Here is a 25,097-nt window from a genome sequence, read left to right as displayed (position 1 = left end):
TTGATCTTCTACGACAAACCCCTATTGTCCTGAGAACCCGCTGCCGAAGACGTGTTAAGTTATCCCTCAACGGCGCTGGCCTATGGGTTGTGGCGAACCTGACTTCCACACATGTCCACAGGAAAAGGACTACCTACTTCCTGATCGCACAATCTCTTTCACCTAAGGACCTAGCATTCACGCAGAATATAAAGTACAAAGAGCTGTGATATTGGTGGTCAATTACTAGAGCTGTGAAAAGAATCACGATACAGTCGAACCAGCAACTATTCTACCCTTTTGCGAGCCTACACTAGCAGAGACTGTCTTATCCAAAGCAGACACATCAAATAGCGTACGGGATTCCTGCTCCATCGTACATGACACAAGAAACAGTGCGTGCGACGACGGTTTCACTATTCGCCGACACGAGCTTCCTCAATGTAAACCACCAAAATAATAGCACTGAGCGTAGCAATAAGGTTCTCTGTGGGCTCCTCGTTGAATCTTGCCTTCATTATCCGTCCAATTTGGTAGCTGGTGCAGCCATCAGGAATCTTCATGAGTTCCTCTGTCAGGATACAATGTTCGTTGCCCCCGATTCCAGTGCCATAGATAGACTCAGCAAGCAGACGCAGCTGAATGTCCATGAATGGCTCCCCATACTGCCTTTGGATATCATCAGGGAGCACTGTGTAAGCTAGCGAACCCCCTCGTTGCGCTTCACACTCTGCCTGCTTCTTGTCACTCCACCAGGGTGGGAGCATGCGTGGGATCTCCTTGGCTTTGTTGAGGAATCTGCGAAACCTTTCAACTTCGAAGTCTAATTGGCTGCCGTCGGTGGAATTGCCATTATAGGCTCTGTTGTCTGCCTCTCGAAGGAGGTATGCGTGGGTGAGAAGACGGTAGACGTCTGTGTCAGGGCGGCCCTGGAGGTAGTCGCCTCGTTTGAAGCGATGAAAGGGGTTACTGATATGCTTCGTCAAGGGTTTGGGAGGCGGCGAATGACTCTCATCGGGCTCTATCTGTTGGGACTCAGATCCGTTCTGCTTCGTCTGTTCGGATTCAGGATTATGCTTAGGACAGGAGAGTTTATGAGCTCGAAAGTTGGCACGCTCGCATTTTCGGTTACAGTAGTAGGTTCCCTCACAACATCTGCGCATCTGGTCTTCGGCGTCTTTGCTCTTCTTGCACCAAGTACAGGAAGGCATCTTCACTATGATGGAGTGCTGAAGGGAGGTGGGCTCTCTGACCTTGTTCGATGGCTGTCTGGTTGATGTCGTCAAGGAGTGAAGTGGGCATGTGTCAAAGGATGAAGATATGAACTTCGAAGTTGTGGCATTGAGCATGTATTTAAGTAAACCAGAACACAGAGACGATAAGAGTGTTCCTGAGGCGCTGTAGCTCAGCACCACTAAGAAGCACAGAAACTCACAGGCGGGCGTCGGTTGCGCAGGAACGGCAGACTTCTGGTGTCAAAGGAACATGAAGAGTACCTTTCATGCCACCTTTGAGTCATTAAGTCATGGAACCTAGTGGGTATGAGGAATTATACAAGCACTCTCTAGCAACAACTAAGGAGACAGAGAATGAGACAGCCATGCAATGTATCTTCTTTCTTCTATGAGTCAGTACGTAGGTAAGGCACATTCTAGAGACGACACACAAATGGCTATTATCATAGCATTTGATTCTATGAGGTATCGAAGTAAGTTCTATCTTGTACTTTTTCCATGGCACTCTAGATATCTAATTACGAGTCCTTTCCGTTCATCTATCTCAATGTATCCTCTCCAAAAGTTGGTCCCAGACTTTCAGCTCCAACTTCAAGTTCTTCAATTCCTGTGCAACCTGGCTTTTGACGTCATCAGGCAAGTAGAAGGACGCAATGTAAGGAAGACCGTTCCGGCAGACTGTCCATCCCACAACAGCCAAGTTTTGAGACTCAGGCTCATACCGTTTTGCGAGCTGCCACGTTAGGCAATCGACAGCTGCAACATCTGCCCTCCCCTCTGCAACGGCGATAATGGAATTGCGGTGTCCGCCAGTTTCTATGCAGCTCGAGAAAATGCTTCTGTCTTCATGGTGTCGGGCTAGGTCCAGCCCTAGACCAATATTTCCAGACATTGAGTCTTTGGCGTTGTATGCAAGGCGCTTCCCTCGCAAGAATTCAATAGGCAAGTTCATGTCTCCATCTGAGGGAGCTGGCACATCTTCAGCGGTCCGCCTTGCCACCAGGGCACTGGAGTAGAGCTGGCCCACGCCGCCTTCGACTCCGGAATAGTCCTGCTGGCCGAGGGTCTGCGCATACTGAGCAAGCCCTTTTACCATAGGGCCCCAGCAGGTTTGTGCGAACAGCAAAGCGGGGTGCCGCCATAATGTGTGCAGATCTAATTCATCTGGAGGAAGTGTCGCGGGATCCGGCGCGATCATCTCTCCTTCAGAGTCGCGAATACCTCCTGGGACAGAAGGCATATCTGCATTCCGCCGGACAAGTCGGTCTGGAGCCTCTATCCCCGCAGCGCGTAAACGCTCCCGTAACGCCACCCATTGTTCGTCAACTTCAGCTCGGCACTCTGGCCAATCGTACATCGGCAATGCCGCGATATAACCAGTCATTCTACCCACGGCACGTTTCGCTAACAGCTCTCTGAGATTGCATGGATAGTACGAAAAAGAGCGACATTGGAGCAAAGATGTGCCAAGATTACATCATCATACCAAACCGAAAATAATCCAGTGTTTAAGGATTCGACCTTACTAAGGTAGGACACGAACTACTTACCTTACTAACCTTATCCATACAGCAATAGTTACCCCAGCTTACCCCAGGATTGCGTGCCTGAGCTACCAGGTTAGTTGCATTTTACCCCTGACCAATCTGTGGTAGGGAGTTCATGCGGAGATAACATATTACATATTACCCAACTCCAACAGCCGGCTTCGCACCTCGGTAGAGAGATGTGGTTCCTAGTTAAGCAGAAGCATGGGTTTGGATTACATTGGCGCAGGACCTGGCGTTTAGCGGTCAACCACCTTGATCGTTCCGGCGATCGATCGGAATACCATAAACAGGTGGCTGAGTCTGCAACGGTCTTTCTGGAGACAACCTTCATTTCCACAATCAACTGCTCGACGTAGGTTTTCACTTTGGGACGTCGATCTCTGTAGACAAGGCCCGCGCCAACAGAGTAAGATGGTTTTCACCCCGCCGGTGTGGGTTCCCCAGTTACCTTTCGGTACGATTCACTCCTGCTAGCCCATCTGATGATAGGAATCGATTTCAGGACATAGCCACTCACCAATTTTCATAGATCCGCCGGATTCAATATCCATACATGAATTTGTCGAAAATGAAAGATGTGGCCGGCAGCCGTTCAATAGGTCTCAGAATCCATTCACATGTGGGCTGACGGGGAAGACATTTACTCACGCCGAGTTTCATGAGCGGCAAGAGCTCCTGGCAAGATCACTATCAAAACGCATGGGATGGCGGCCAAACGAAGACACACCCTGGGACAAAGTCATAGGGCTATACTCTCTCAATACGGTAATCTCGACACTACATTTCAATACTGCTTGCTTGTAAACCCCAATGAGCTGACGTTGGCAAAGATCGACTACCTCATGTTTACATACGCGGTGCACCGTCTTTCCGGTATCGTGACCCCAGCTAACGCCATGTACTCTGCCGGCGAGTTAGAGCACCAGCTGAAGTCCTCGGGGGCCAAGGCTTTATTTACGTGCCCCTCGCTGCTGGATAACGCGCTGAAGGCCGCACGGGCGAGCAACATCCCTGATGATAGAGTATTCTTGCTAGAGGTCCCAGGACAGAACCGCGACCGGCGATTCAAGACAATCGACGATCTAATCGCTGAGGGCCGCTCGATACCCGAGCTCGAGCCCCTCAAATGGACGAAAGGGCAAGGCGCACGGCAAGCTGCATATCTCTGCTACTCTAGCGGGACTTCCGGCTTACCTGTAAGTAAAATACACGTGCTTGGGGAACTTGTGAGAGACCATACTAAAACCAGGATGATACCGCACAGAAAGCCGTCATGATATCCCATCGTAACATCATCGCGAATATGATGCAGATCCGCTGGCACGAAGACACAGGTCGGCGCCAGAAGGGCGTCGAGACACAGACGTGCATCGGCCTTTTGCCCATGTCGCATATCTATGCACTGGTCGTGGTCGCTAACACTGGTGTATACCGTGGTGATGGCGTGATAGTATTGCCGCGCTTCGAGCTCAGGACTTTGCTTGAGTCTATCCAAAAGTTCAAGATAGAATTCATGCACCTTGTAAGCCTTCCTCTTTCACGCAAATCGATGTCTGAGCCTACAGTACATGCATGCATTACAAGAACACAGATAGCCCCAAGGCACGCACAAAACTCACAATCCTTCCTAGGTCCCACCGATCATCATCCAGCTCCTTCGAAACCCAGAGCTGTGCGCCAAATATGACCTAAGCAGCGTGCGCTTCATCTTCACCGGCGCAGCCCCGCTAGGCGCCGAGACGCACGAAGACATGCGAAAAGCGTTCCCATCGATCACAGTCGGCCAAGGCTACGGGCTGACGGAGACGAGCACGGTGGTCTTCGGCACAGGCGAGAACGACGTCATGGTCGGGACATCGGGGTCCCTCGTCCCCGCGACGCGCGCAAAGCTCCTCGACGAAGAAGGCCGCGAGATCACGGAGTACTACAAGCGCGGCGAGCTCTTGTTACAATCGCCCTCCGTCACCCTGGGCTATCTGCATAATGAGCGCGCCACGGCCGAGGCCTTCGTCTGGGACGAAGACGGGCGGTGGATGCGCACGGGGGATGTCGCGGAGGTGTGGGTGTCGGAGGCCGGGAACGAACATTTCGCTGTTGTGGACCGGCTGAAAGAGCTGATCAAGACGAAGGTATCGATGCTTTCCCCCTCCTAGTTAGTTACACTTTACAGCTTTGCTTACGCAGAACACAGGGCCACCAAGTCGCGCCAGCAGAGCTAGAGGCCCATCTCCTGACCCACCCCGCCGTGAACGACTGCACCGTCATCCCCGTGCCAGATGACAGCGCGGGCGAAGTGCCCAAGGCCTTCGTGGTGAAATCGGCGTCGGCGACAGGACGGTCCGACGAGGAAGTCGCGCGCGAGATCTGCAAACATGTTGAAGATCATAAGGCGCGGTATAAGTGGCTTCAGGGCGGCGTCGAGTTCGTCGACGTCATCCCCAAGAGTCCGAGCGGAAAGATCTTGCGGCGCATCTTGAAGGATAAAGAGAAGGAGGCGAGAAGAGCGAAGGGCGCGAAGTTGTGATCTTGTGATGCGGGCTTTCTCATATCCAGGTACTCAGTGGGACCCGTACTTTCGTAGGCGACGAGGGATGAGTTGGCTAGATTTCATATAGCGTGTCGGAGGGATTCTGCGTTTGTAGATAGCGATACTGCGAGGGACATGTCACATCATCACATATTTCATAGCGTTGGTCCAAGACTTATTTGTTTTACTCATTTATTAAGAGCTATTAATACAAGATCTCTGACGGATCAATCATCGCTCGTGATCATTATAGATGTAGATTGGTGGTTGATATATCTGGCTTACGCCTTGCCCTTCCTCCGGAGCTCCTCCTCTTCCTCGGCCTGCAACTGAGCGTCGACCTTGGCGCCCTTCGAAGGCTCGTTTCCGTGCATCTTGGCCTGGGAGATAAGGTTAGCAACTATTCGAGTACTCCGAAGTAAGGAGGGTATAGTCGGGGCTTGGCAGCGATGCTTACAGGTAGAGTAGGGTCCTTCTTGGACATGGCGGTCTCAGGGTCATCTTGTTCTTTGCGGTTCAACTTTCGCTGGAAATACCTATTAGCATATCATTCAACATGTGTGTCGTGGCTGTAGATCGTACCTCCTCGTTAGCCAAACGGTTGGCGATGGATCTCTCGTCCTCTGGCATGTGTGTTAGTATCGACAACAATAACAATGGACTTAACACGCTATAGTGGGAAGAACATACTGGAGTCATTAGGTTGATGCGAGTGCTCCTTTCCCTCCTCATATCGTGTGGGTTGAGGGGCCTCGGAAGCCTTGTAGTTTCTCTGGTCACCGGCCTCGTAGACAGCGCTAGTACCAACTTTTGAGTATCCAGACATTTTGGCTGTTTTTGGTGGTTTCTCGAATGGATCAAAGAGATATATGGTCTGTAGAAGTAGAATTTGTGTATTTAATGGGTATATCGTATTGAGTATGAAGAGAAGATCTAGAGTGCACGATACAGAGTCATAGTATCGACATATATATATTTCTATTTGGAGAGAAGACACTCCTTTACGTCATAAGGCACGATGACAACCGTTCGTACATACAATGCCCCTCAGTCGCTTCACCGTCGAGCAAAACCTGGCCCAAAGCGACTCATAGTCAGGCAGAATACATCAATCTTACACTTGGTCTTCGGTGAAATCATATACAAACGTCATCGATCCACGGCCTATGTGGATTTCTCGCGGAAAATAGACTGCCTAACCGGCCCTGGCGCCACGTTCCTGCGGGTACGGCTCTGTAGCGCGACTCTTGGCGCGGTGCAACCCTCCTAGCGGATGCGCGTCAGTGGGGCTCTTGATGAAACAAAGTGCATGTCGACTAGCTATCACTTCGGAGAGTATAACGGCAGCTGGTAGATTGATGGATGGAACATTGGTTAGCTAGGTTGGTTCTGAGTCTTGAAAGACGCAGGCAGTACTCGCAGGTTTTACTACGACTGCGGCCGGCTACTTGTGAGTACCAGGCAGGCTTGGAATGTCTATCGGGACCCTTTCCGCGAGGATTACTTCTCTAACTTTAAAGACCCCTCTTCGTGATATCTTGCTCTTCCACAGTGCAACTGATAATATTGTTGTATATGATATTTTTATTTCGCCTGCTCTTTGAGCACCTTCTTTACGATTTTTTGTTCCTCTATTAAAAATGCCCGGACGACGCGATCTCGTACGCAATTGCTGCATCGGGAACCTCCATAAGCCCTTGAGACAGTTTTCCGAGGCTTCGAAAGAGTAGCATATTGGCGCGGCCGGAGGGATGGAATCTGAAGGTAGGAAGAGATTAGTTTAACGACACCTGGGAGGGATCGGGATCCGGCAACATACTCCTGACAAAGCATTACCACAGTCGCCGCACTTGACGCGACTAGCCTTTTTGGCGATGTGAAGAACTCGTAGTTCACCGCCCGGAGTCCGGATTACACGAGTGTTTTGACTCTTGGTGTTGTATCTGCTGTTCGTTAGTCGAGTGCTGGGACCAGACACGTGAGACATACGGATTGCGGCGACGGAACACTACACGGTTGTCCGACATGATTGCGGTTTCTACGTTTGATTGATACCGTAGGAGTCAGAATAATCGCTGGTTCTGTTGCCGGTGTTGGCCTGGATTTGAACTTGGATATAGATTCAGACACGATGTAGAATTCACAGCTGTGGAGTGGGGCTTATCAGAAGAGCTTATCTAGGTATTTACCTACACTACGGCCTTCTATGGCTATTGCTATTGTTGGGATATACTGCCACACTGATCTTTTCGAGACAGTTTACATGATAACCCAGATAAATTGATGAGCGCCTCCATTTTGCGCAAGAACTTCCAGTACTGGAGGCTTTTATTTAGAATTATAATGCGACCAGCAATACTTATGCAAAGCTGAGCTTTACAAGGTTTAAGTTAAAGTAGCCCAGCGAATTTCCACTTTGGACTAGGTGCCAGAAAATGGTGGGGCAAAGATAAGATAAGGTACTTAGGGGGAGGTACCGCTACAGGTCTGATTTACCACTTCAAAGCTGCAAGTTGCGTGTAACGAAGCCATCGTCAACGACAACCCCCTCATTGCTGCAAAGATGTCGATGTTCCGGGCGAAGAAGCTCGACATTGGATGCTTTGTCAACATCAAGACCATCCGCGACCACACCAAGCGGAAGGTCTTTGCCGAGAATGAGCCTGAGAGGTGCGCTTCCCGCGAGCACTCCAAATCTCCCCATTACCAGCGCAAACGCCATTGAAGATGACTCTGACACTTCTTCGCCTTGTATAGACAAGCTCTCCGATACATAATACGGAACACCACTCTCCCCCCTCGAACTCGAGCCGAAGCTCAGCTCCAGTTGACCCAGATGCACTGCTATACACGGCCGACACAGATCCGAGGACGATGTCTGCTGGGTGGCAAATCGAGAGGTATATTCAGGGATTTCAAAATGACAAGAGTGAGTATACACTCTAGGCTCCATACTTCGTTCAGTCCTCTAACAGCAGCTATAGTTTAACTTCAGGCTGCAAGCATTGGAGGGCAATCTGCCAGGTGTGCAGAAGGCCAGTTGGTAGAATACCCGTGGATGCCAAGGGCTTGTAGTGTACAATATATCCCATTTGCATGGCTGTGCGCGTCTAGATTTCATGCAATTTCTATGTACAATACCACCCACTACGCATGTTTACAATAAACTGTATAACGACAAACCTATGCCTTTATATGGAGTGAGGAAACAGCCTCCTTGGCTCTAATCTCTATTTCATGCTTCCTGTTCGTTGACGGAAGACTATTTCCATGTGCCTATATTTTTTGAAATGTCTGCTCATGATCATGGCAGGACAAATGTTCGAACTACGGGACACGTGGACGGAACAGAATCATGGATGCTTGAGAACAGATGACGTCCTTGTGTCACTCCTGCAGCTCTTCTACACCAGCACTTTTTCACCGTCTATGCGCTATACTCGGACCAAACAAGAGGTGTCTGTTTGTTCTTTCAATTCTTTGCTTGTCCGATGCGTAGGGAAATGCTGCTACACACTGAGTCCAGACATTGAATGTTGGCTCTAACAGGCGTTGCTTGGACCTTTCTTTCCTCCTGATTCACTGATATCCACCTCCGGCATCATTCTCTGCACTTCTCAAACGCTGACACCACATTGCACAGACTGCAGGGCGACGTGATAAAGCCAGGCAGCCACCTGATTCTGGAGACCCCGTCTGCACAACGTCACATCTATAAATATATGCCTCGGCAACCTTGGGAAAGACCAATCAGCACCTTCCTACCTAAGTGCCTACTAGGGCAACTACACATAGCTTTACCTTCCACCCAGATCCGGTTCCCATATGACTTCCCTTTACTCAAAATCCCCCTTAGCTGCGATTGTCCTAACATTGCCATACCTCGGATTTCACACTGCTGCTTACATCTCCGTCCCCAAATCCAGCTCCATTTGCCTTCTCCACGATGTTCTTACGCAAGTGGTCCTCTCTGCCCGAAGACGCTGAATTCAAGAGTAACTTGAAGGATCTCGGGTACGTCCTTACTCTCCACGCTTCTCTTGGGCTTCTTCCAACACAACTTCTAACCAACTCTCCATGTTATAGGTATTTCGTCAACAAAGATGACGAGGTGCGCTCCATCGAAAACGAAGACGACTACTTCAAGTTCTTCCTCAGCCGCAACCCGCGGATAAACGATCGTCAGCGCTTTGCCATGAACCGTAAGTCGGCATACCTCTGAGCAAGCATCTATCTTTCTCATGCCAAGTCCCCCGTTTGTATATTGTGGAACCCGAGACGTTGTGTGTCTCATGCCACTGTCTAGAACGTCTCTCACCTAGTTGCACACAAGAAGACGAAAATAAACTAACAGTGAATTTTCTAAAGAAGCCATCCAAGATGTGATTCTCGAGCGTCTAGATGGCCTCGGTCTCAAAACTCTAACCCTTCCCCTCGAGGCAGACCCATCATCCACCCCTCATGTCCCGATCCTAGTAACCCCCGACCTGTTGGACAAATCGCGTGTGGTGGTCATATTCGGCGAGACGCACCAAGACCTCGGCGCCCTCGCGCACCGCGTACTTGGTGGTCCGGGTGGCATCAATAAGGGCTCCCTAATCTCGGCCGTCAAGGTCCTTCTGCAGAAACGATCCTCGCCCACCGACCCCTCGCCGCCGGGTATTATCCTCGCCAACATGGGCGAGTTGATCTGGTGGCCTGAGGGCCGTCGCACTCTCAGCAGGTTCGCATTCGATGGGACCCCGATGCGTAGCGCCGCCCATCTTGGCAACTATGTCGACCCTAAGACGAATACCGTCCGTGATAATGAGGATCCTTTGGCTCACGTCAAGTATATCTTCGAGAAGGTCTTGCCCGCTCATGTGAATCCTGACGCTGGACTCGATGTCATTGGACTTGGCGACGGTGCTGATATTGTTGAATCCTATTGGAACTGTGATGAGACATGGAAGCTCGTGGGCAACCGAATCAACTGCTTTGCGTCTGTCGGCGGTCAATTCCCGGATTGGGAGATCAAATGTGATGGTCTACGAGAGTTTCTAAAAGATGTGAGTATCAATCAAGTACCCCCTTTCGTTATCCCTTATAGGCCTTGCGGATACTTGCATGTATCCTTCACAAATATCGTATCGTAAAAGGACCCTAATATCTTCATTGATACCATATGCCAGTAGCTCTTTGATACGAGACCTAAATATGAAGTAGTAAACTGATCAAAAGTCAGCGTGCTCGTGCTTATGTCCCCTCTTCAGAGCCTCTGGGTCTACTCCTGTCCGGCCCACTCGGAAACCCAGAGACCACGACCTTCACATCGTTGGGCTGTCCCGTCTTTAGCGCCGGTGTGCCCTGTCACGTCGAGACACTATTCATCGCTTCACAATCTCTTGTACTGGATTGGCTCCAGGAAGTCGCAGATACCCCTCCCGAGGAGAAACCCTACCTGAACCCCACCTTCACAGTCGTTTATTCTGAACCTTCTGAAACGAATAGCACTTGGGCTGGTGAAGACAGGGTAGAGTCTACCGAAAAGCCTGCCATCGAAGCCTCACCTATGGAGACCGCTGAAGAGAAACAGAAAGGCCATTTATCTGAGGCAGCGAAAATCGTCGAAGGGCGGGCGAAGTGGACTAGGGAGGGAGTCAACGAGTACTGGTCAAAGGCCCTCGAGGAATCCTATGGAAAAGATTCTCATCAGTACCAACAATATCTGGACTTTATTGAAAAGCAACAAGGAAAAGAGCTGAAGGGCGTGAGGCCCATAGGAGAGGATACACAGGAGAACAGCAGTGCAGACACCGCTGTGGTTGAAGGGGAGGCAGACTCTACGAGCAATGTGACAGTAACCGGCAAGCGAGATGAGCATGAGAGCGCTCAGAAGAAGGAAACAGAGCAGGGCAAGGAGCCTCAGAAGCTCGTGATTCGCCCCAAGCCAGTCGAGAGTGAGGACAAGAGTCATGAGGACAATAAGCAATGATGGAATCGCGAGGTTCTTCAGATACTCCGTCGCCGTTATCAGGCCTTTTGTTATGATGATAGGGTTGGTGCATTTAACTCGATACCTTGCCGCGATGAATGATTTGGTGAAATACGCATATGATAATTGGCATGAGTTATGTAAAGCTTAGGCTTAAGAGCTACAGATAGCTTGATATTAAAATGACACTGAGTTCACGATGTGCAAAATTGCGAGACTTTCGTGTGAGATACATTCGTGACATACACAAACCCAACAGGGTTGAGGGTTGAGGTTAAGACTTTTCGATATCTTACAGACAGATAGACTCCTTGTGATGTAGTGACTACCTTTGATGTCCTTAATTGAACACAATATTCATACATATAAAACAAGAACGAAGTTCTTTGTGTCGTAACACGTAAAATCACCATATACGTACTTATCAGCGAAACTTTTATCCGCAGAAATACCAGACGCATGATAATCCATTTTCCTACACTTTTCTTTTTTTGTCGGTCGTGAGAACGAGTTGCACGATAACCATATGATCAAAACGAGAACCATTGTAAAAAATCTTACAGAACCGAATTAAACCGAGAAAATAGAGCTGAAAGGCGTACTCGGCGCCTCGAGTTCATCGAGCACGTCCTGTGCCCGCCGCGTGCGTTCCTTCACGACGTTCTCCTCTGCCGCCCAACGCCCGATCGTCTCTTCCTCGCGCTTCTGCTTGCTGTCGCCCCAGAGCCCGAACCATGTGGATCCCGAAGAAGCGGATGGAGCGGCCTCTTTCTCGCGCTCCTCGCGGGCTAGACGCGCTGCCATCTTCGCCCAGTTCTCGAGCCCGCTGCTCAGACATTCCCTGCACGTCTTCTTCGCTCCGGAGGAATGCGGGGAGGGCCCGAGCTTGTGCAGTTGTTCCTCGGCGAGGTCCACGGCTTCGCGGGTCCAGGCTACGCCGTCCTCGCGGGCTCGGCTCGCGTAGATGATCTCGCCTATGTAGAGGTTTAGACCGGCTTCTTCGCAGCGCTCTTGCGCGTCGCGGATAGGGGGTGAGTCGCCGGAGGGTGGGGGGGGCGGGTAGGCTGGTGGTGCGACGAGGCGTTTGATGGTGCTGAGGATGTTGCTGGCTGTCCAGGGGGAGTTGGATGGTGGTTCTGGTTGGGTGTATGATGTGGAGGAGAATTTGGGCTGTGTTTCGGGGAGAGAGCGGCGGGCGCGGAGGATGGAGAGGAGGATGGGGAGAGCGCTGGATATATCCCCATTGCGAGCCTTGTGCGTTGCTAGTGCGGTGAGGGCGTCGAGGATATTCTTGGAGGGTGTGGGCGCATTGTCGCGGAGCACGTACGATCCCTTGTCGTATGGCATCTCCGTCGGCGGCGTGTTCTCGGACGCGAGAGATAGCGCCCAGTCGTACATCCTTATCGCTGCCTCGGGGACCTCTTTGAAGTCAAGCCACGAGGCATATGCCAATGCGGCGTCCATCTTCTGTTTCGATGAAAAGCCTCGTGTCGTTAAGATCCGCATATAGAACATCTCTGGCTCCTCGAATGCGCGTTCGCAATTCTCCTCGCGCGGCGCCGTCTCAGCACCTGCGGGTATAGGTTTCGGGTTTGGGTTCGAGGGCCCAATGACGGTGCTGGCGGGAAACACGATACGTCGCGTCGTGTCCAGCACATGGTCATCCAGCTGTTCGGCCGCTTTCGCAGCCAACATCAGCGCCTCGTAATATCCCCTCTGCCAGGGCTCGCTCTTCGCCGTGATATCGTAACCGGAATTCCCAATGCCGTCAATCCAGATGCCGCCCTCCATCAGGTCTTCCACTCCCGCTCCCTCGATTTTCCTGTCTTCCAGCCTCTCAATGACATTCTTGGCATACTCCCCAATCACGACCCAATCCGTCTCAACCCCAACCCAGTCGGTGCGATCCGGCCCCCATTTCGCGACGCGGAATCGCAGCCGCGTTAGAAATCCCCATTCGTGTGGCGTCGGATATTTCCTCTCGAGCCACTCTTGCTGCACACTCCAGTAGGCTATCACGGAGAACCCCACTATAGCCCAGAAATAGACAGTGTATTTGAAGGCGAGGTAGACTTCATATACGAGCCATCGTTTCCGCTCCGTGGTCAAGTAGCGGAACTGGTGATTCTTTGCTAACGGCGTGGAGAGAAAGGGAAGCTGTGGTCGCGATCGAGAGTTTAGCTGGGATTGTCTTATGAGGAGACGGGTTGGAGTCGGGTTTTTAGGTTTGAGGGCGGGGAGGAGGAAAAGTCGCCGGAGGAGAATGCGGTGCTGCATAGTCATTTGCGATGGAGGGCAATCTGAGGCCGGTTATCCTTAGAAGTGGCAGGGAAGATTCCGAGATGTTGTCTTCTTTCCATACATCTCGCACATGTTGCTTAAAATCCCTTGGTGTGAAGTCCACAATGTCTTCGGGGCAAAGACGTTGCTATAGTTGATGGCGGGTTGGGTAACTATTTGTCTGACAAGCGATTAACTAGTGGGGAAATGAATTTGAGAGTTGAATTTGAAGTTATATAGCTAAGTTAAGTGGTATGGCGTTATGCTCTATTGCAATCTAGCAAGGCTGTGGTAGTGTAGTGGTTATCATTCTAGCCTTCCAAGCTTGAGACCGGCGTTCGATTCGCCGTCACAGCACTTTTTTGTTTTGTTTTTCTCCAGAATCTAGCAGAATAATATCGCGAAGGCTCATGAATCATGACTCGTTCTGGTCATCTCGGCAGCGGTCTCTATTAGCGCATCATGACGGGTACTTTATTGGCTGTTGCCGTCGGCCGTGTGTAGATGGCATATTGATTCTAGCCACTTATTCAAGTCGCGCGGTCGACCTGTACATGTTGGTAGCATGGGAGACCGCAGCACAGCCATCACATCTACAGTCATCATTTTTTTTTTCTTCGTAAGTGAGGTTAGTAGATGTAATCTTTTGATCGCCTATAGCCTTGATCACATGAAACGCAACCTCATAAAGAGCGAAGCTATCTCTGCAGTCGATCTCACGCTGTATCTGCAGTTGGCCAGCTACTGCCACTCAGTGTCATCTGATGACATCTTTTAGTAATAGCCCCTTTCCGTGTATTAATGCCACTATCTACACCTTTAATATCTCTCTACCTTTAATACCTTTACCTCTGATACTGTTACCTCTCTGCATCTAGATGCCTCTTGAATATTTGAAGTTCCTGGATGAGTTCGAAAATATGCATCGTGATGAAGAAAGAGACTAGCCACTTCCTTTAGGACCTGGTAGGTAAGGACGTTCATCGCCCATTAGTGTCGGGCGGTATGAGAAGAGTACAGGATTTTTCAAAGATACAATTTTCTCTGATGTAAAGTTAGAGACTGGAACAAGGGGCGGTGTTTTATAAGTAATCCATCAAATTCAAAATAATATAATAATACATTACAGCTAGAGTTCGAATAGGTTCTATAGCTATCATCTAACGTGTATACATTCCCAATCTACTCCAAACTACTCTGTTGGCGACAGGTCCCCCAAAACCATATTTCATGACAACTATGACTCCTTTATGGTTGAGGGTTGAGGTTTGTCTTTATCAACCCTCTCTTTGCGAATGTTCTTAATATTCCTATGCTCCATAGCAAACGTCGTTAGTAAAGCTAGGCCAATAGCAACGACTGGGTAGAAGTAAGTTTTATGAAGGGCGCCCATGTAAACCTGGCGCAACAAGTTATAATCTTGGTCGGTTTCTGCAATGGCTCGAAGATTGGATGCGCCAGCAGCGACAAGGCCATCATAGGGGATGAACGGCGTCAATTCTTTCGCATATTCTTTAAGTTGGCCTAAAAAGATCGATTGACTGATAGAGAGACTGAGTGCGCTAAAGCCCATCGTTACTTAACTGTCCCAGAGATGTAGCGGGATTTACTTACGCTCCAAGTTGAAAAACGAATTGTAATGCCGCTATGATCTGATCAATTTTGAAAACTTAGCAAGCGGTGAGCAAACAACATACCATTTCCTGTAGGGACATCGTCATCACTATTCATGTTAGAGATGTTAACTTTTAATAGACATTGCTGTACTAACACGAGAGTTGCCTGAACAATTGTGTATGGTAGGGTAACGGCAGATCCTGTGCCAATGCCACAAATAACAAGCACGCTAGCCCACAGGGCAACAGGGGTCTCCAAGTTATACAACAAAATTAACCCAGACGCTATTAGGGCGATAGCGGTTCCTATCATTATAATGGGAACCTAAATGATCGAGCAATTAGTCCCTAGTAGTTAAGAGATGCTTCGATGAGACTTACATAGAAGCCGGAGAGAGTAACTAGCGCACCCGAGACTACAAGGAAGATAACCTGAGGCAACGCGAAGGCTAAAAACCGGGTGCCACTTTCTGTAGCTGTGAAGCCTTTTGCGGCTTGAAAGTATATGGAGATGTAGTACCCGTACTAGGCTAGTAAGTTCCTTTGCACCTGATTTCATATAGATTGAGTGGCACTTACCACATACGTGGGTACTGAGAAAAAAAAGCAGTACACCACCGCCGCCATTAATGACTGTTCATGAAGCAAAGCAAGTGGCAAGGTAGCGTTCTCGCCCAGCTTCCACTGAGTGAAGCAGAATAGCCCAAGTAGAACAGGAAAGGCAGTAAGTAACCCGATGACCGTCGCCGAGTGCCATGGCATGGATGTTCCACCCCACTGAAGGGCTAGGAGAATACTCACCACAGCTGAAATAATGAAGACTGATCCTAAAGGGTCCAAGCTCCATAGCTTTTGCGGTAGCGTCATAGAATTAAACGTAGATTCTTGGCTGCTTGTCGGGAGGTGGAGCAGAAAGAATATGAGGACCAAAACAACCCCGCCAATGGGAACATTACTGCCCGTCCATCAGCGCTTAGGGAGGCAGCATACTATCAAAAGAGGGTACATACATCCAGAAACACCAACGCCAGGTGACTTTATCCGAGAACACGCCGCCTATCACAGGCCCAATGGAAACACTAATGGCAAACGTACTCGTGATGATGCCAATGAACAGGGGGCGCTTCTGAAGTTCAACTGTTTTCGTGATGACTGCAAGTGCCCCCTGGAATAAGCCGGCAGCGCCAGTGCCAGCGATTGCCCGGCCGACAATGAATACTGTAGACGAAGGTGACGAAGCGCAAAGTATCGAGCCAACTTTGTTACATCATTAACCAAAGTGAACACAATGTTTCGTGGAAGTAACTGGTACGCACCTTCAAATATCAAAACACAGGTCATAAACACAAGTTTATTATCTACAAACCGATATAGTTTCCCAAACGTCGGTTGGAATGCGGTAATAGTAAGAAGATAGCCGCTGCCGTACCAAGCGATATCACTGAGTGATTTGAACTCTGTAGTAATCTTGGGCACGGCTGTGCTTATGATGGTTTCGTCAAGTGCCATAACAAACACTCCGCAGAATAAAGCTGCTATGACCAAGTAGAGCTGTAGACCTCTGATTGTCCTCGGATCTCCTGGGTCCTTGGCCGAAGGAGCGTCTACCTTAACCGGTTTGCCCTCAGACCCGGTTTCCCCTTCTGACACCTTGATTGATTCTGGGGGTTCCATCTTGCAGTCTTTAGCTGTACACCGACAACTAAACTTGAATGGATGAATGAATAGAAGAGAAAGAAGAGAAAGACGACAGACTTCGGTGGGAATCGCGAAGATCCAAGGCAGTGTGAAAGAGTTGGTTTGGCAGACAGGCAGGGCTCGATGCTCCTGGACAAACAATCAAACGAAAGGGAACTAGGAGGAATGAGAACAGCGGGATAGAACAGACAGCTACTCAACGGAGCTAGTGTACTACACATGTAAGGGGGGTTAAAACGTTGGCGGTTCCAACCGGAGGGGGATTTGCATACACAGATTTCAAGTGCGCTAGCACATACAGTTTTTGTAGAGTGGTAAATGTATTATTGGAGTGGTGGGAGGAGGATGTATTTTCATGTACTCAGTATGTATAGTAGGTGATGTTGCTCTAATGCTGTGTAACATTAGGAGTCCGGGCGGCAAAGCAGGGCGTCCTACCGGTATACGGAATCAAGAACCCCCTACGGATAACTGGATACAGAGCTATCCTGTTACGACCATAGATAGCTACAGAAGACAATGCGATGATGCCTACGGGTTCGAGGTGGCCCTCGCCTACCGCTTGGTAAACCATTGGGATTAGGCAGCCTGCTTACAAAAGTCGTAACAAGAAGTAAGTATAGCATTTCAAGGTCGTAATTTGGGGTCATGCGTATTCGCCCTCGCCGCTGTAATCGCTAGAACAGGCCGCAACGGCTCAATGGACAAAGAAAGGAGTGTAACACAACAGGGCAATTAAACTGAGCACATCACCACTGCAGGGAGGTAGAATTTCGAGCTGGGACACCGTTTGCCTCATATCACCTGTCTCAACAGAGCCTCATGTTTTGGCAAATTGGCAAATGACATCTAGTACGAAGCGCCCTGCCTGGCATGGCAATTTAATCTTAATCAGGCGCTCTACTAGTAATAATACCGGACAAACTCCCAGACTTAGTTATTATTGTATTAAAAATGGAGGGTATATAGCTGTCGTACATATTCTATCCGTTGGCTGAGTAGTGTGGATATCCCGCTCCCTCCTGCCGATCTTCCGTGCCTAGAACCCCCATGATAGGCTCTTGTCTCGTATACACTGTTACACCTATACGCAAAGTATATCTCGGTGAGGTCAACGGAAGTAGGGGTTATATAGAGTATAGGTGTTTACGTCCAAATGAACTCCTGTGTCGAATGAATTACTCATTAGTTTTTGTTTTCATTCTCGTAGCTTGACACCGTAACTATCAACACTTAATACTCACGACTGTATCTCAGCATATGATTCCTTCAGAACAGTTGCGGTTGGTCCCTGGAAAGGCATCTAAATCCCATTTATGTCGCATGTAGTGGCATGCTATTCTATATTAATAAATGTACTATTCATTTTGGTAAAACATTGGACATTGGAGAGTGAAATCATAAGGGAATATCATGAGTTGTGCCTTTAAGAAGCTGAATGGTCGAGCTGAGCTGCCAACTCCAAAACTGGGCGCTATGGAATATGTCTCAATCATTACGATACTTTAATTAACTTCCTTTTGATTTTAAATGGAACTTTCCTGTCTGGAGGGAGAGTTCCCGTTGGAAACCAGCGCATGTCTGGTCCTACCTCATTCCCCCCTCCTTCATTCAGCAGCTCGAGGTCGAAATGAGAAGTCAAGTAAGCAAATGTCCCTATTAATTGGCGTTTGGCAAGGTGCCGCCCAGGACACAAGTGCTGGCCTCCCCCATATGGCATCCAGCGACCTCCCAATCCGCGCAGCGAGAACTCATACTGAGAGCCTTGTGCTTCGTCAGCCATGACACCTGTCCCCTTTTCTTTTGGGACGAGAAACCGCTCTGGCCAAAATTCATCTAATGCCTTTACACCGAGATTCCCACGTTGAATCCAAGTGTTGTCATCTTTCAACGTAGGCCACGTGAATATGACAATGTGCTTGTCTTTTTCTATCCGGCGTCCCGAGAGATCGAATTCGCCGCTTTCACAAGTTCGAGGCAACGCAATTGCGACACGTAGGCGAAGCGTCTCCGCATAGGCCGACTGGAGTAGAGGTTGTTCTAATAGCTTGTCTAGATTCCGTTTTACGTCCAAATCGGAAGGCGATAAGCACGAAAAGACCTCAGCATCCATGCGTTGATGCAAGGTCTTGTCTTTCAGTGCTTCCATGATGTACCAGAACATTGCAGGGAGAAGATTCGAGTTCGCACTAACAATGTTAAAAGAGCCCGCTAATGACGAGATTAGGATAGTGGCGAGCTGAAAAGACGTACGCGAATAAGATACCCATCTTTTCCCAAGCTTTTGTGTTGGCGGGTAAAATCTTGATAAATTTTGCATAATCGTGCCGTGCACGTAGGAATGCGGAGCCCATGTAGGGTTCCCACTCGGGGTCATCAGTCGATGGACGAGAAACGTGATGGTTCGCAAACTCATCCAGCTTTATGAAGGCGTCAAAAATCCTGTCTCGAGCCCTGTACTGGGAGCGAATCAACCAGCGGGGGAAAAGGCGGATGAGACTTGGCACGGCTTGGTCAAATGACCAGAAGTCATCGACTATCTGCGGATGGATCTCAAATATCTTCTTACCCATCAGAGTTTCGGTGGCGGCGGGCGATACAATATTTCGGAGAAAGGTGTATAGATCGGGATAATGAACCCATTCAGATTGAATCTCCATAGCTTCAAAATTTTGTTCCAGATTTGATAGGAACAGCCGCGAGAGGAAGTGCAAATGCGAACCAGAGAGGTATTTTCGCGCATAGTGATTGAAGCCGTTGACGTGTTCATTCAATTGACCTTCATCTGCTTCGTTGGTGTCATGGGAACTGTTCGCCTCTCCGAGGTCTAGAGCTTCATCATTTTCGAACAATCGGGCCACTTCCCTTGAAGCACCGAAGATGTTCTGTAGAGCCACAACCGTCAACTGCTTGTTTGAAAACTGCTTACAAGCCCGGAAGACTCTCTTGATCTGGTCAGGATTAGAGACTACGGTGAAATCAATAAACCCAGCCTTGACCTCAACAGGGCCTTGCCATGCAAGATTTCTGTGTCTTTATGTCAGAGATATCCCCACACAAGAAATGCAACTAAATTACATTGCGTCCTTCACAAACTTTCTTGTATCCCAAGCCAAATGAAAGAATTGGCCCAGAAAGATGTCCCAGTATGGAAGAATCGGCGGGTTGGGACAAACGGAAGTCCCGGTATATCGATATCCCGTAGAACGTCTGAAACGGAAAGTCGATAAAGTTTTGGTGAGAATAGGCAAGGCCAAGAAAAACCCAAACAGTACAAAAATGTTTGAAATGGACATTGCAGAGAAGTCTAATAGCATAGGAGTAAATGAGCTTTCAGAGAATTGCACTTTGGATGAGCCGGGCTATTATAAAATCGCCTCAATATAATAAACTATTAAGCTAACTAACACGTTATTTATTAAGTTATTCCCTCGCGGACGTCCACTCTATTTGAGAGGGCACGATTGAAGTTTATGCAATCAAACATTCACATGATATTCATGAAGCTTATAGCTTGACATTTAAGATGAAGTAGGATTATTATCGTGCAACATACGCTAGCCGATAGCCTACATTAAGACTACGTTACTTCGACTGACGACGAATAACTTGCCTCTGTAGTTGACATAACAAGGGTTGTTGCATCAGGTAGCACAAGACTAGGCTGATGCATCGAAAAGAAACTGATGTATACTCTAATACCTTCGCTAAAGAAGTGCAGTTGTGATTGCTGTTTCCATACGGGCCGCGAGGAGTAATCAGCCACCCTACTCAGAGTCACATTATTCGCCCGACGATTCATCGCTCGCCCTGTATTCCTATCGGCTCCGTCTAGTGAGCGATGTCCACACATGACTTGAGCTGCATAGGCAGGCTGTAGATGCGGATTGACCCGGAATAATGGTGTGTTGGTCCCAGCTGCTCAAATCGAATGTATGATGGGTGGGAATAGGTATAACATTACAGGCATAAGCATCCCCCAAAAGGGCTCCAAACCAGTTTTCTTTCGAATGCAACTGCATGATGCCACACTTGTTGAAAACTACGCCGTTAGACGGTGAACAGCCTAACAGTTATTATATGCCCCATGCAACAGTGACACGTGAAGGCTAAGGCTGAAGGTTAGTCGGTAAGTGGTTGTTGAATGGGTGGGAATCAGTGGTCTTCGGTCCGACTCCATGCTACACACCTATGGTACTTAGTATAGGTATGTCCTATTTTAGAAACAATGTGTTGTATGCGAGTCCCGCGAAGCTTCATTCTGTTCTTCACTTTCGAGGCCACCGACAGGGTATTGAGGCGTAGCCTGCCGGGAGGACAAATAGGCAAATGCCATGGAGTGCATCCATAACCCACACAACTACTGCTGATAATACTTACGAGAGGCATGGAAAGGTTTGTGTCGGTTAGAACTGCAACCATCGGGGTTTGATATGACCTTTGTGTGACTATATGCAAGGAATCTCTTTGGTCCGGTGATGGGCGGTGGCTTCATGACAGTTTCCTGGCGCCCCTGCCTGGACTGTTAGGTCTAAGATCGAATGTATTCATTCTCAAGATAGTACTTCTATTGTAACAAAGGTTGCTATTGGTGGGCTTGGATCCGAGATAGTCGGCATAGCGACAACCTTCTTGGCGACCTTGACCCTCTGATGCTTATCTGTATGTTAAAAGATAACTTTACGCCTTGAATGTTACGTAGCTAGATATTAGTCCTCTAAAGGTGGTCAGCTAGCTGATTCCAAGTTCTCAGAGCTGCTTATCACGCACCATACTGACATACCTATTGCTGGCGGGAAGAGGGGGGAAAAAAACATCTAAAAATTATGCGGGTTAATGGTAGGGAGGCACGGGAAAAGGGGTAGGCTAGTGCCTGAAATGGTGTCATTCAATTGTACAGTAGTCGCGATTTTACGGGTATATTTTTTGTTCGGAATTACAGATTATTAATTTGATATACAACCAGATAGGAAGAGCAGTCTAATACATCCCATCCCGTGTATTCCTGGCACCGCAACCCCGTAGAGTATATTGTATTTAGTTCCTCTTGAAAGCATGTACTGACATTTTCACAGAGGGATCGTGGGGAACCTCTACAGTCAAGGCTCCCACCCAACCTAGGCTGACTGTATGTAAGTTGCTGCCAGCGTCTTCATGATGATCCAAAGGGTAGATACCTGTTTCCTCGTCCGAACTTATTGGAATATTGTTTGCCAGTTCCATTGGTTTTCCTGGTTCTGAAAGGACGACGCGCCACCGCTTGTTGTCCCGCGGAATGAGCTCGACCCGAACGTCTCGAGAGGGAAGGCGAAACGCAGCATTGGCTTCTCGGTATCCGACAGTATCCCATTGCCCATTGAGAGGCTTTATATCAAACCGCAAGAGTATGACACTGGCGAACGCCAAGATCTCCGTAGTAGCAAAGTGGCGGCCAGGACAGAGATTTACGCCGCCTCCAAATGCACGGAATGCGACGGCATTATATTTCTTGAACTCGGTGTCTCTAACGAATCGCTTATGATAGAACTCGCCGACATTGTCTCCCCAAGCAGGGGACAAACTGTGCTGGACATTACTTGGTATGAGGACCGTACTTCCCCTATTGCATATTAGGTTTACTTCAGATCCCGTCATTACAATGGGGTAGATGAAAGGAAACCATCAGAATGAGCTGAAAGATTGTATCGTCAACAACTTACTTCTTCAATAGGTATTTCCCATCCAGCATGTGATCTTCCACCACAGCGCGTGCCGATACACCTATGCTGTGACAGCGAAAAGCCTCTTGCATTGTTGAAACTAGGATGGGGCAAGAACTCTTGACATATGATAAATCCAAGCATTTCTCACCGTTATTCTCGTGTACGGCTTTTTCTACTTCTCGACGACAGTCCCCAAGCACGATTGGGTCTGAGAAGATATGGTAGATTGTCCAGAAAGTTGCTGGCATCGTGTTGCTGAGTAGACCGATGGCGCCTCCTGTCTCCATCCTTGCCACATCTTGCACATCCATTCCCTGCTTTAATGGATACTCATATCGGTTTCGTGCATATACAGATGAACCTTCCTCAAGACCCTTGGCTGCATAGTATCGTTTAAAGGCTTGCACGAGCGTATCACGAGCTGCTAAGCTCTTCCTGGCCAGGAGTCGGGGGAAAAAGCCGGCCATCATGATCATCAGCCCAGCTTCGTAATCACTATAAAAGTCAATATTTATTTGTCAGGATAGATGTGCTGCTTGGCTTTTCACGGACCTATAAGCCGCCTGGACATCAGGGTTCTTGAAGGGGTTGCGCGGGCCATAAACAGAATTCGTCGTAGCCAACATAATCTCCTTTGAGACCCATTCAAACATGTTCACAGTGGAAAGACGCGTATTGGCACACAGATTGTCGAGGGACTGGCTAAGGTTCAGAACGGCCTTAGCATTCAGGTCATCCAGGTTAGGTCCTGGACTCAAACCCTTGGTGGTCTCGAGGGTGATCTGATGTATGAAACCATGGTTCTCCAGAGGGTCGCGACCGGCAATATGGAGAGCCCCCTTACTCACGCCCATGAAGTGCGAGAAAAATCGGACCATTATTGGGGAGATAGACAACGCCCGTACATGTCGCTGGATGATGGGGATGAGCGCTGTATCGTTGACAACATAGAGCCGCGAGCCAGGCAGTCGGAGCGTATAGATAGGCAGTTTGTATTTGTTTCTGGGACCAAGTCGTTGTTAGTAACGACAATAGATTGCCAGATTATGCGCTGCATTAGATATCTTACCTCAGATGTCTGTGGAAGTTGGAACCTCTGGTCATCATTCCAATCACGGGACTGATAAACGGTAAGGCGTCCTCAACGGTGCGTGGTTCTCGCGCATCTTGGGTGACATGTTGCAGAGCCCAAAGGAAGAGATAGAAGCCTGCAGCGCTAGCCACTAGGGTTGTGAGGTTGAACATGATTCTTGATAAATAGAGAGCGTTGATGAGGAGCAAGGATAATTCGAAAACAAACCAAAAAAAAAAAAAAGCGAAGAGGGAGGGAGGATAACATTGAGACAGCTCACATTTAGCCAGCGAGGGGCTCGGTCTCACGGAGCCGCATAGAGCAAAGCTTAGCTATGTCTACCAACCACAAGCGCCGAAGCTGAAGACAATTTCGACCTGGCGATAGGGCCTTTCTTTGGGGCTTTACCGTAGCATTCAAATGCCTACGTGTACCAAGTAGATAGACATCCATCACAACGCCTACTCAGTAAGTAATTAATTCCTAGAAGTTACCTAAGGTACTGAGAGGTAGCTAATTACCCCGACGATAATTGTATGATTAAAGGTAGATATATCAGATTCCAGTGCATTGCGGCACTACCTAATCATCATCGGCTACCTACTAAATGCACAAATGAGATGGAAATAGACATACAAAGTACCTAGGTAGGTAGGTAGTAAGTGTGCGTGGCCAGCCTGCCTCAGGATATAGTCGGTGGCATACCTACCGGTATCTAGGTAGGCATTCCATGATGATGGGGCATCACATCAGACGGTAGGACAACCCCTCCTTTCATTTGGCCTGCCCCTGACGCTCTCAACGTTTGCCTGCCGGATCCAATTGGAATGCAAACATGTCGTGATTGGCGACGTAGAGCCTAATGCATCACATTTCAAGGGTCATTAAGCTCCTTCATACTTAGTACAGTAGTTGTGCTATGCGCGGCTCGGGACGCAGGGCTTTTGGTTGCTATTGCAACGTTCCTCTTCCGTTTCTAGTCCTTGGGGAGAGTGTAGAGCCTGTTACTACATATTGTGCCATTGTGTGAGACCCCAAAAAGTCGTAAAACAAGATTCGTGCACACTCTTCTCGATTGCACCACCACTCTAACTCTACAGCCTGCCTTAGCTTTTGGGGTCGTCCTTCGCACAAGCACAAAGTAAGTAGACTCTAGCTACAGGATACTGCAACCCGTGTAAAAATAGATAGGCAACTGAAAGCTAAGAAGAGATCAATATCAAAATGAATGGGAATAGGAACGGGAACGGGAAATAGGCGACGGGGGAATCATCATAGTACATTTGAACCCGTAACTAGACCGCTAGGCTTTTGCTATATACTCTAAGCACATTGTCAACAACACATTCTGCCTCTTAATACCTCACCTCTGTTTCATATAGTTCGTTGTTCCGTCCCACGAGAGCCTGTCCCGGATCACCTCATTACCTCCTCCCCAGTTTTGAAATCCGGCTCCCGCCCTAG

General features: G+C 48.7%; 10 protein-coding genes and 1 non-coding gene across 11 annotated transcripts; 3 read left to right on the top strand and 8 right to left on the bottom strand.

The window, feature by feature from the left end:
* Nucleotides 1-395: 395 nt before the first annotated feature.
* On the bottom strand, nucleotides 396-1,190 carry F5B22DRAFT_643785 (uncharacterized protein; the record flags this gene model as incomplete). The annotated part of the gene is made up of 1 exon (XM_047978321.1): nucleotides 396-1,190. The coding sequence occupies one exon, from the start codon at nucleotides 1,188-1,190 to the stop codon at nucleotides 396-398; it is 795 nt and encodes a 264-aa protein (XP_047833631.1).
* A 458-nt stretch (nucleotides 1,191-1,648) lies between these two features.
* On the bottom strand, nucleotides 1,649-2,736 carry F5B22DRAFT_595671 (ABC-type phosphate/phosphonate transport system, periplasmic component). Its single transcript, XM_047974158.1, has one exon. It carries the CDS (start codon nucleotides 2,596-2,598, stop codon nucleotides 1,759-1,761), a length of 840 nt encoding a protein of 279 aa, XP_047833630.1. The 5' UTR covers nucleotides 2,599-2,736; the 3' UTR covers nucleotides 1,649-1,758.
* A 136-nt stretch (nucleotides 2,737-2,872) lies between these two features.
* F5B22DRAFT_595669 (uncharacterized protein) lies at nucleotides 2,873-5,528 on the top strand. The gene is made up of 6 exons (XM_047974157.1): nucleotides 2,873-3,218; nucleotides 3,294-3,529; nucleotides 3,595-3,960; nucleotides 4,029-4,286; nucleotides 4,396-4,893; nucleotides 4,956-5,528. Exons 1-6 carry the CDS (start codon nucleotides 3,176-3,178, stop codon nucleotides 5,286-5,288), a joined length of 1,734 nt encoding a protein of 577 aa, XP_047833629.1. The 5' UTR covers nucleotides 2,873-3,175; the 3' UTR covers nucleotides 5,289-5,528.
* Nucleotides 5,529-5,535: 7 nt separating this feature from the next.
* On the bottom strand, nucleotides 5,536-6,213 carry F5B22DRAFT_544799 (uncharacterized protein). The gene is made up of 4 exons (XM_047972885.1): nucleotides 5,982-6,213; nucleotides 5,874-5,914; nucleotides 5,749-5,817; nucleotides 5,536-5,671 (listed from the first exon to the last, which is right to left on the bottom strand). Exons 1-4 carry the CDS (start codon nucleotides 6,115-6,117, stop codon nucleotides 5,573-5,575), a joined length of 345 nt encoding a protein of 114 aa, XP_047833628.1. The 5' UTR covers nucleotides 6,118-6,213; the 3' UTR covers nucleotides 5,536-5,572.
* Nucleotides 6,214-6,875: 662 nt separating this feature from the next.
* On the bottom strand, nucleotides 6,876-7,318 carry F5B22DRAFT_643781 (60S ribosomal protein l34; the record flags this gene model as incomplete). The annotated part of the gene is made up of 3 exons (XM_047978320.1): nucleotides 6,876-7,049; nucleotides 7,111-7,234; nucleotides 7,281-7,318. 3 exons carry the CDS (start codon nucleotides 7,316-7,318, stop codon nucleotides 6,876-6,878), a joined length of 336 nt encoding a protein of 111 aa, XP_047833627.1.
* A 1,435-nt stretch (nucleotides 7,319-8,753) lies between these two features.
* F5B22DRAFT_595658 (uncharacterized protein) lies at nucleotides 8,754-11,475 on the top strand. The gene is made up of 4 exons (XM_047974156.1): nucleotides 8,754-9,305; nucleotides 9,378-9,493; nucleotides 9,660-10,339; nucleotides 10,516-11,475. Exons 1-4 carry the CDS (start codon nucleotides 9,238-9,240, stop codon nucleotides 11,263-11,265), a joined length of 1,614 nt encoding a protein of 537 aa, XP_047833626.1. The 5' UTR covers nucleotides 8,754-9,237; the 3' UTR covers nucleotides 11,266-11,475.
* F5B22DRAFT_595657 (uncharacterized protein) lies at nucleotides 11,476-13,758 on the bottom strand. Its single transcript, XM_047974155.1, has one exon. It carries the CDS (start codon nucleotides 13,546-13,548, stop codon nucleotides 11,836-11,838), a length of 1,713 nt encoding a protein of 570 aa, XP_047833625.1. The 5' UTR covers nucleotides 13,549-13,758; the 3' UTR covers nucleotides 11,476-11,835.
* A 72-nt stretch (nucleotides 13,759-13,830) lies between these two features.
* F5B22DRAFT_t63 lies at nucleotides 13,831-13,902 on the top strand. The gene has a single exon. It is a non-coding gene; the product is annotated as a tRNA-Gly (tRNA).
* A 721-nt stretch (nucleotides 13,903-14,623) lies between these two features.
* On the bottom strand, nucleotides 14,624-17,149 carry F5B22DRAFT_595639 (efflux pump antibiotic resistance protein). Its single transcript, XM_047974154.1, has 8 exons — nucleotides 16,478-17,149; nucleotides 16,172-16,418; nucleotides 15,741-16,116; nucleotides 15,543-15,686; nucleotides 15,317-15,486; nucleotides 15,243-15,268; nucleotides 15,160-15,190; nucleotides 14,624-15,107 (listed from the first exon to the last, which is right to left on the bottom strand). The coding sequence occupies exons 1-8, from the start codon at nucleotides 16,833-16,835 to the stop codon at nucleotides 14,783-14,785; spliced, it is 1,677 nt and encodes a 558-aa protein (XP_047833624.1). The 5' UTR covers nucleotides 16,836-17,149; the 3' UTR covers nucleotides 14,624-14,782.
* Nucleotides 17,150-18,354: 1,205 nt separating this feature from the next.
* On the bottom strand, nucleotides 18,355-20,155 carry F5B22DRAFT_661951 (cytochrome P450; the record flags this gene model as incomplete). The annotated part of the gene is made up of 3 exons (XM_047980402.1): nucleotides 18,355-19,048; nucleotides 19,113-19,886; nucleotides 19,938-20,155. 3 exons carry the CDS (start codon nucleotides 20,153-20,155, stop codon nucleotides 18,355-18,357), a joined length of 1,686 nt encoding a protein of 561 aa, XP_047833623.1.
* Nucleotides 20,156-21,713: 1,558 nt separating this feature from the next.
* F5B22DRAFT_595637 (cytochrome P450 oxidoreductase) lies at nucleotides 21,714-23,876 on the bottom strand. The gene is made up of 4 exons (XM_047974153.1): nucleotides 23,631-23,876; nucleotides 23,114-23,563; nucleotides 22,559-23,056; nucleotides 21,714-22,458 (listed from the first exon to the last, which is right to left on the bottom strand). Exons 1-4 carry the CDS (start codon nucleotides 23,804-23,806, stop codon nucleotides 21,897-21,899), a joined length of 1,686 nt encoding a protein of 561 aa, XP_047833622.1. The 5' UTR covers nucleotides 23,807-23,876; the 3' UTR covers nucleotides 21,714-21,896.
* Between the last annotated feature and the right edge of the window lie 1,221 nt (nucleotides 23,877-25,097).

The sequence above is a fragment of the Xylaria bambusicola genome (assembly GCF_022495145.1).
Source record: "Xylaria bambusicola strain CBS 139988 unplaced genomic scaffold F5B22scaffold_8, whole genome shotgun sequence".
Classification (NCBI taxonomy): Eukaryota; Fungi; Ascomycota; class Sordariomycetes; order Xylariales; family Xylariaceae; genus Xylaria; species Xylaria bambusicola.
This window is presented reverse-complemented; position numbering and strand designations above follow the sequence as displayed.

Coding starts and splice junctions, on each gene's coding strand:
- F5B22DRAFT_595637 (XM_047974153.1), bottom strand. CDS start 23,806: ATGTTCAACCTCACAACCCTAGTGGCTAGCGCTGCAGGCTTCTATCTC. Junction 23,564..23,630: donor AACTTCCACAGACATCTGAG/GTAAGATATCTA, acceptor ACTTGGTCCCAG/AAACAAATACAAACTGCCTA. Junction 22,459..22,558: donor GGGAAATACCTATTGAAGAA/GTAAGTTGTTGA, acceptor AATATGCAATAG/GGGAAGTACGGTCCTCATAC.
- F5B22DRAFT_595657 (XM_047974155.1), bottom strand. CDS start 13,548: ATGACTATGCAGCACCGCATTCTCCTCCGGCGACTTTTCCTCCTCCCC.
- F5B22DRAFT_544799 (XM_047972885.1), bottom strand. CDS start 6,117: ATGTCTGGATACTCAAAAGTTGGTACTAGCGCTGTCTACGAGGCCGGT. Junction 5,915..5,981: donor GCATCAACCTAATGACTCCA/GTATGTTCTTCC, acceptor CACACATGCCAG/AGGACGAGAGATCCATCGCC. Junction 5,672..5,748: donor AGAAGGACCCTACTCTACCT/GTAAGCATCGCT, acceptor CTTATCTCCCAG/GCCAAGATGCACGGAAACGA.
- F5B22DRAFT_595671 (XM_047974158.1), bottom strand. CDS start 2,598: ATGACTGGTTATATCGCGGCATTGCCGATGTACGATTGGCCAGAGTGC.
- F5B22DRAFT_595639 (XM_047974154.1), bottom strand. CDS start 16,835: ATGGAACCCCCAGAATCAATCAAGGTGTCAGAAGGGGAAACCGGGTCT. Junction 16,419..16,477: donor CTGTGTTTTGATATTTGAAG/GTGCGTACCAGT, acceptor GATGTAACAAAG/TTGGCTCGATACTTTGCGCT. Junction 15,191..15,242: donor CGATGTCCCTACAGGAAATG/GTATGTTGTTTG, acceptor ATCAGATCATAG/CGGCATTACAATTCGTTTTT.
- F5B22DRAFT_595669 (XM_047974157.1), top strand. CDS start 3,176: ATGGTTTTCACCCCGCCGGTGTGGGTTCCCCAGTTACCTTTCG. Junction 3,219..3,293: donor GGTTCCCCAGTTACCTTTCG/GTACGATTCACT, acceptor CAATTTTCATAG/ATCCGCCGGATTCAATATCC. Junction 4,894..4,955: donor AAGAGCTGATCAAGACGAAG/GTATCGATGCTT, acceptor CGCAGAACACAG/GGCCACCAAGTCGCGCCAGC.
- F5B22DRAFT_595658 (XM_047974156.1), top strand. CDS start 9,238: ATGTTCTTACGCAAGTGGTCCTCTCTGCCCGAAGACGCTGAATTCAAG. Junction 9,306..9,377: donor AGTAACTTGAAGGATCTCGG/GTACGTCCTTAC, acceptor TCCATGTTATAG/GTATTTCGTCAACAAAGATG. Junction 10,340..10,515: donor TACGAGAGTTTCTAAAAGAT/GTGAGTATCAAT, acceptor ATCAAAAGTCAG/CGTGCTCGTGCTTATGTCCC.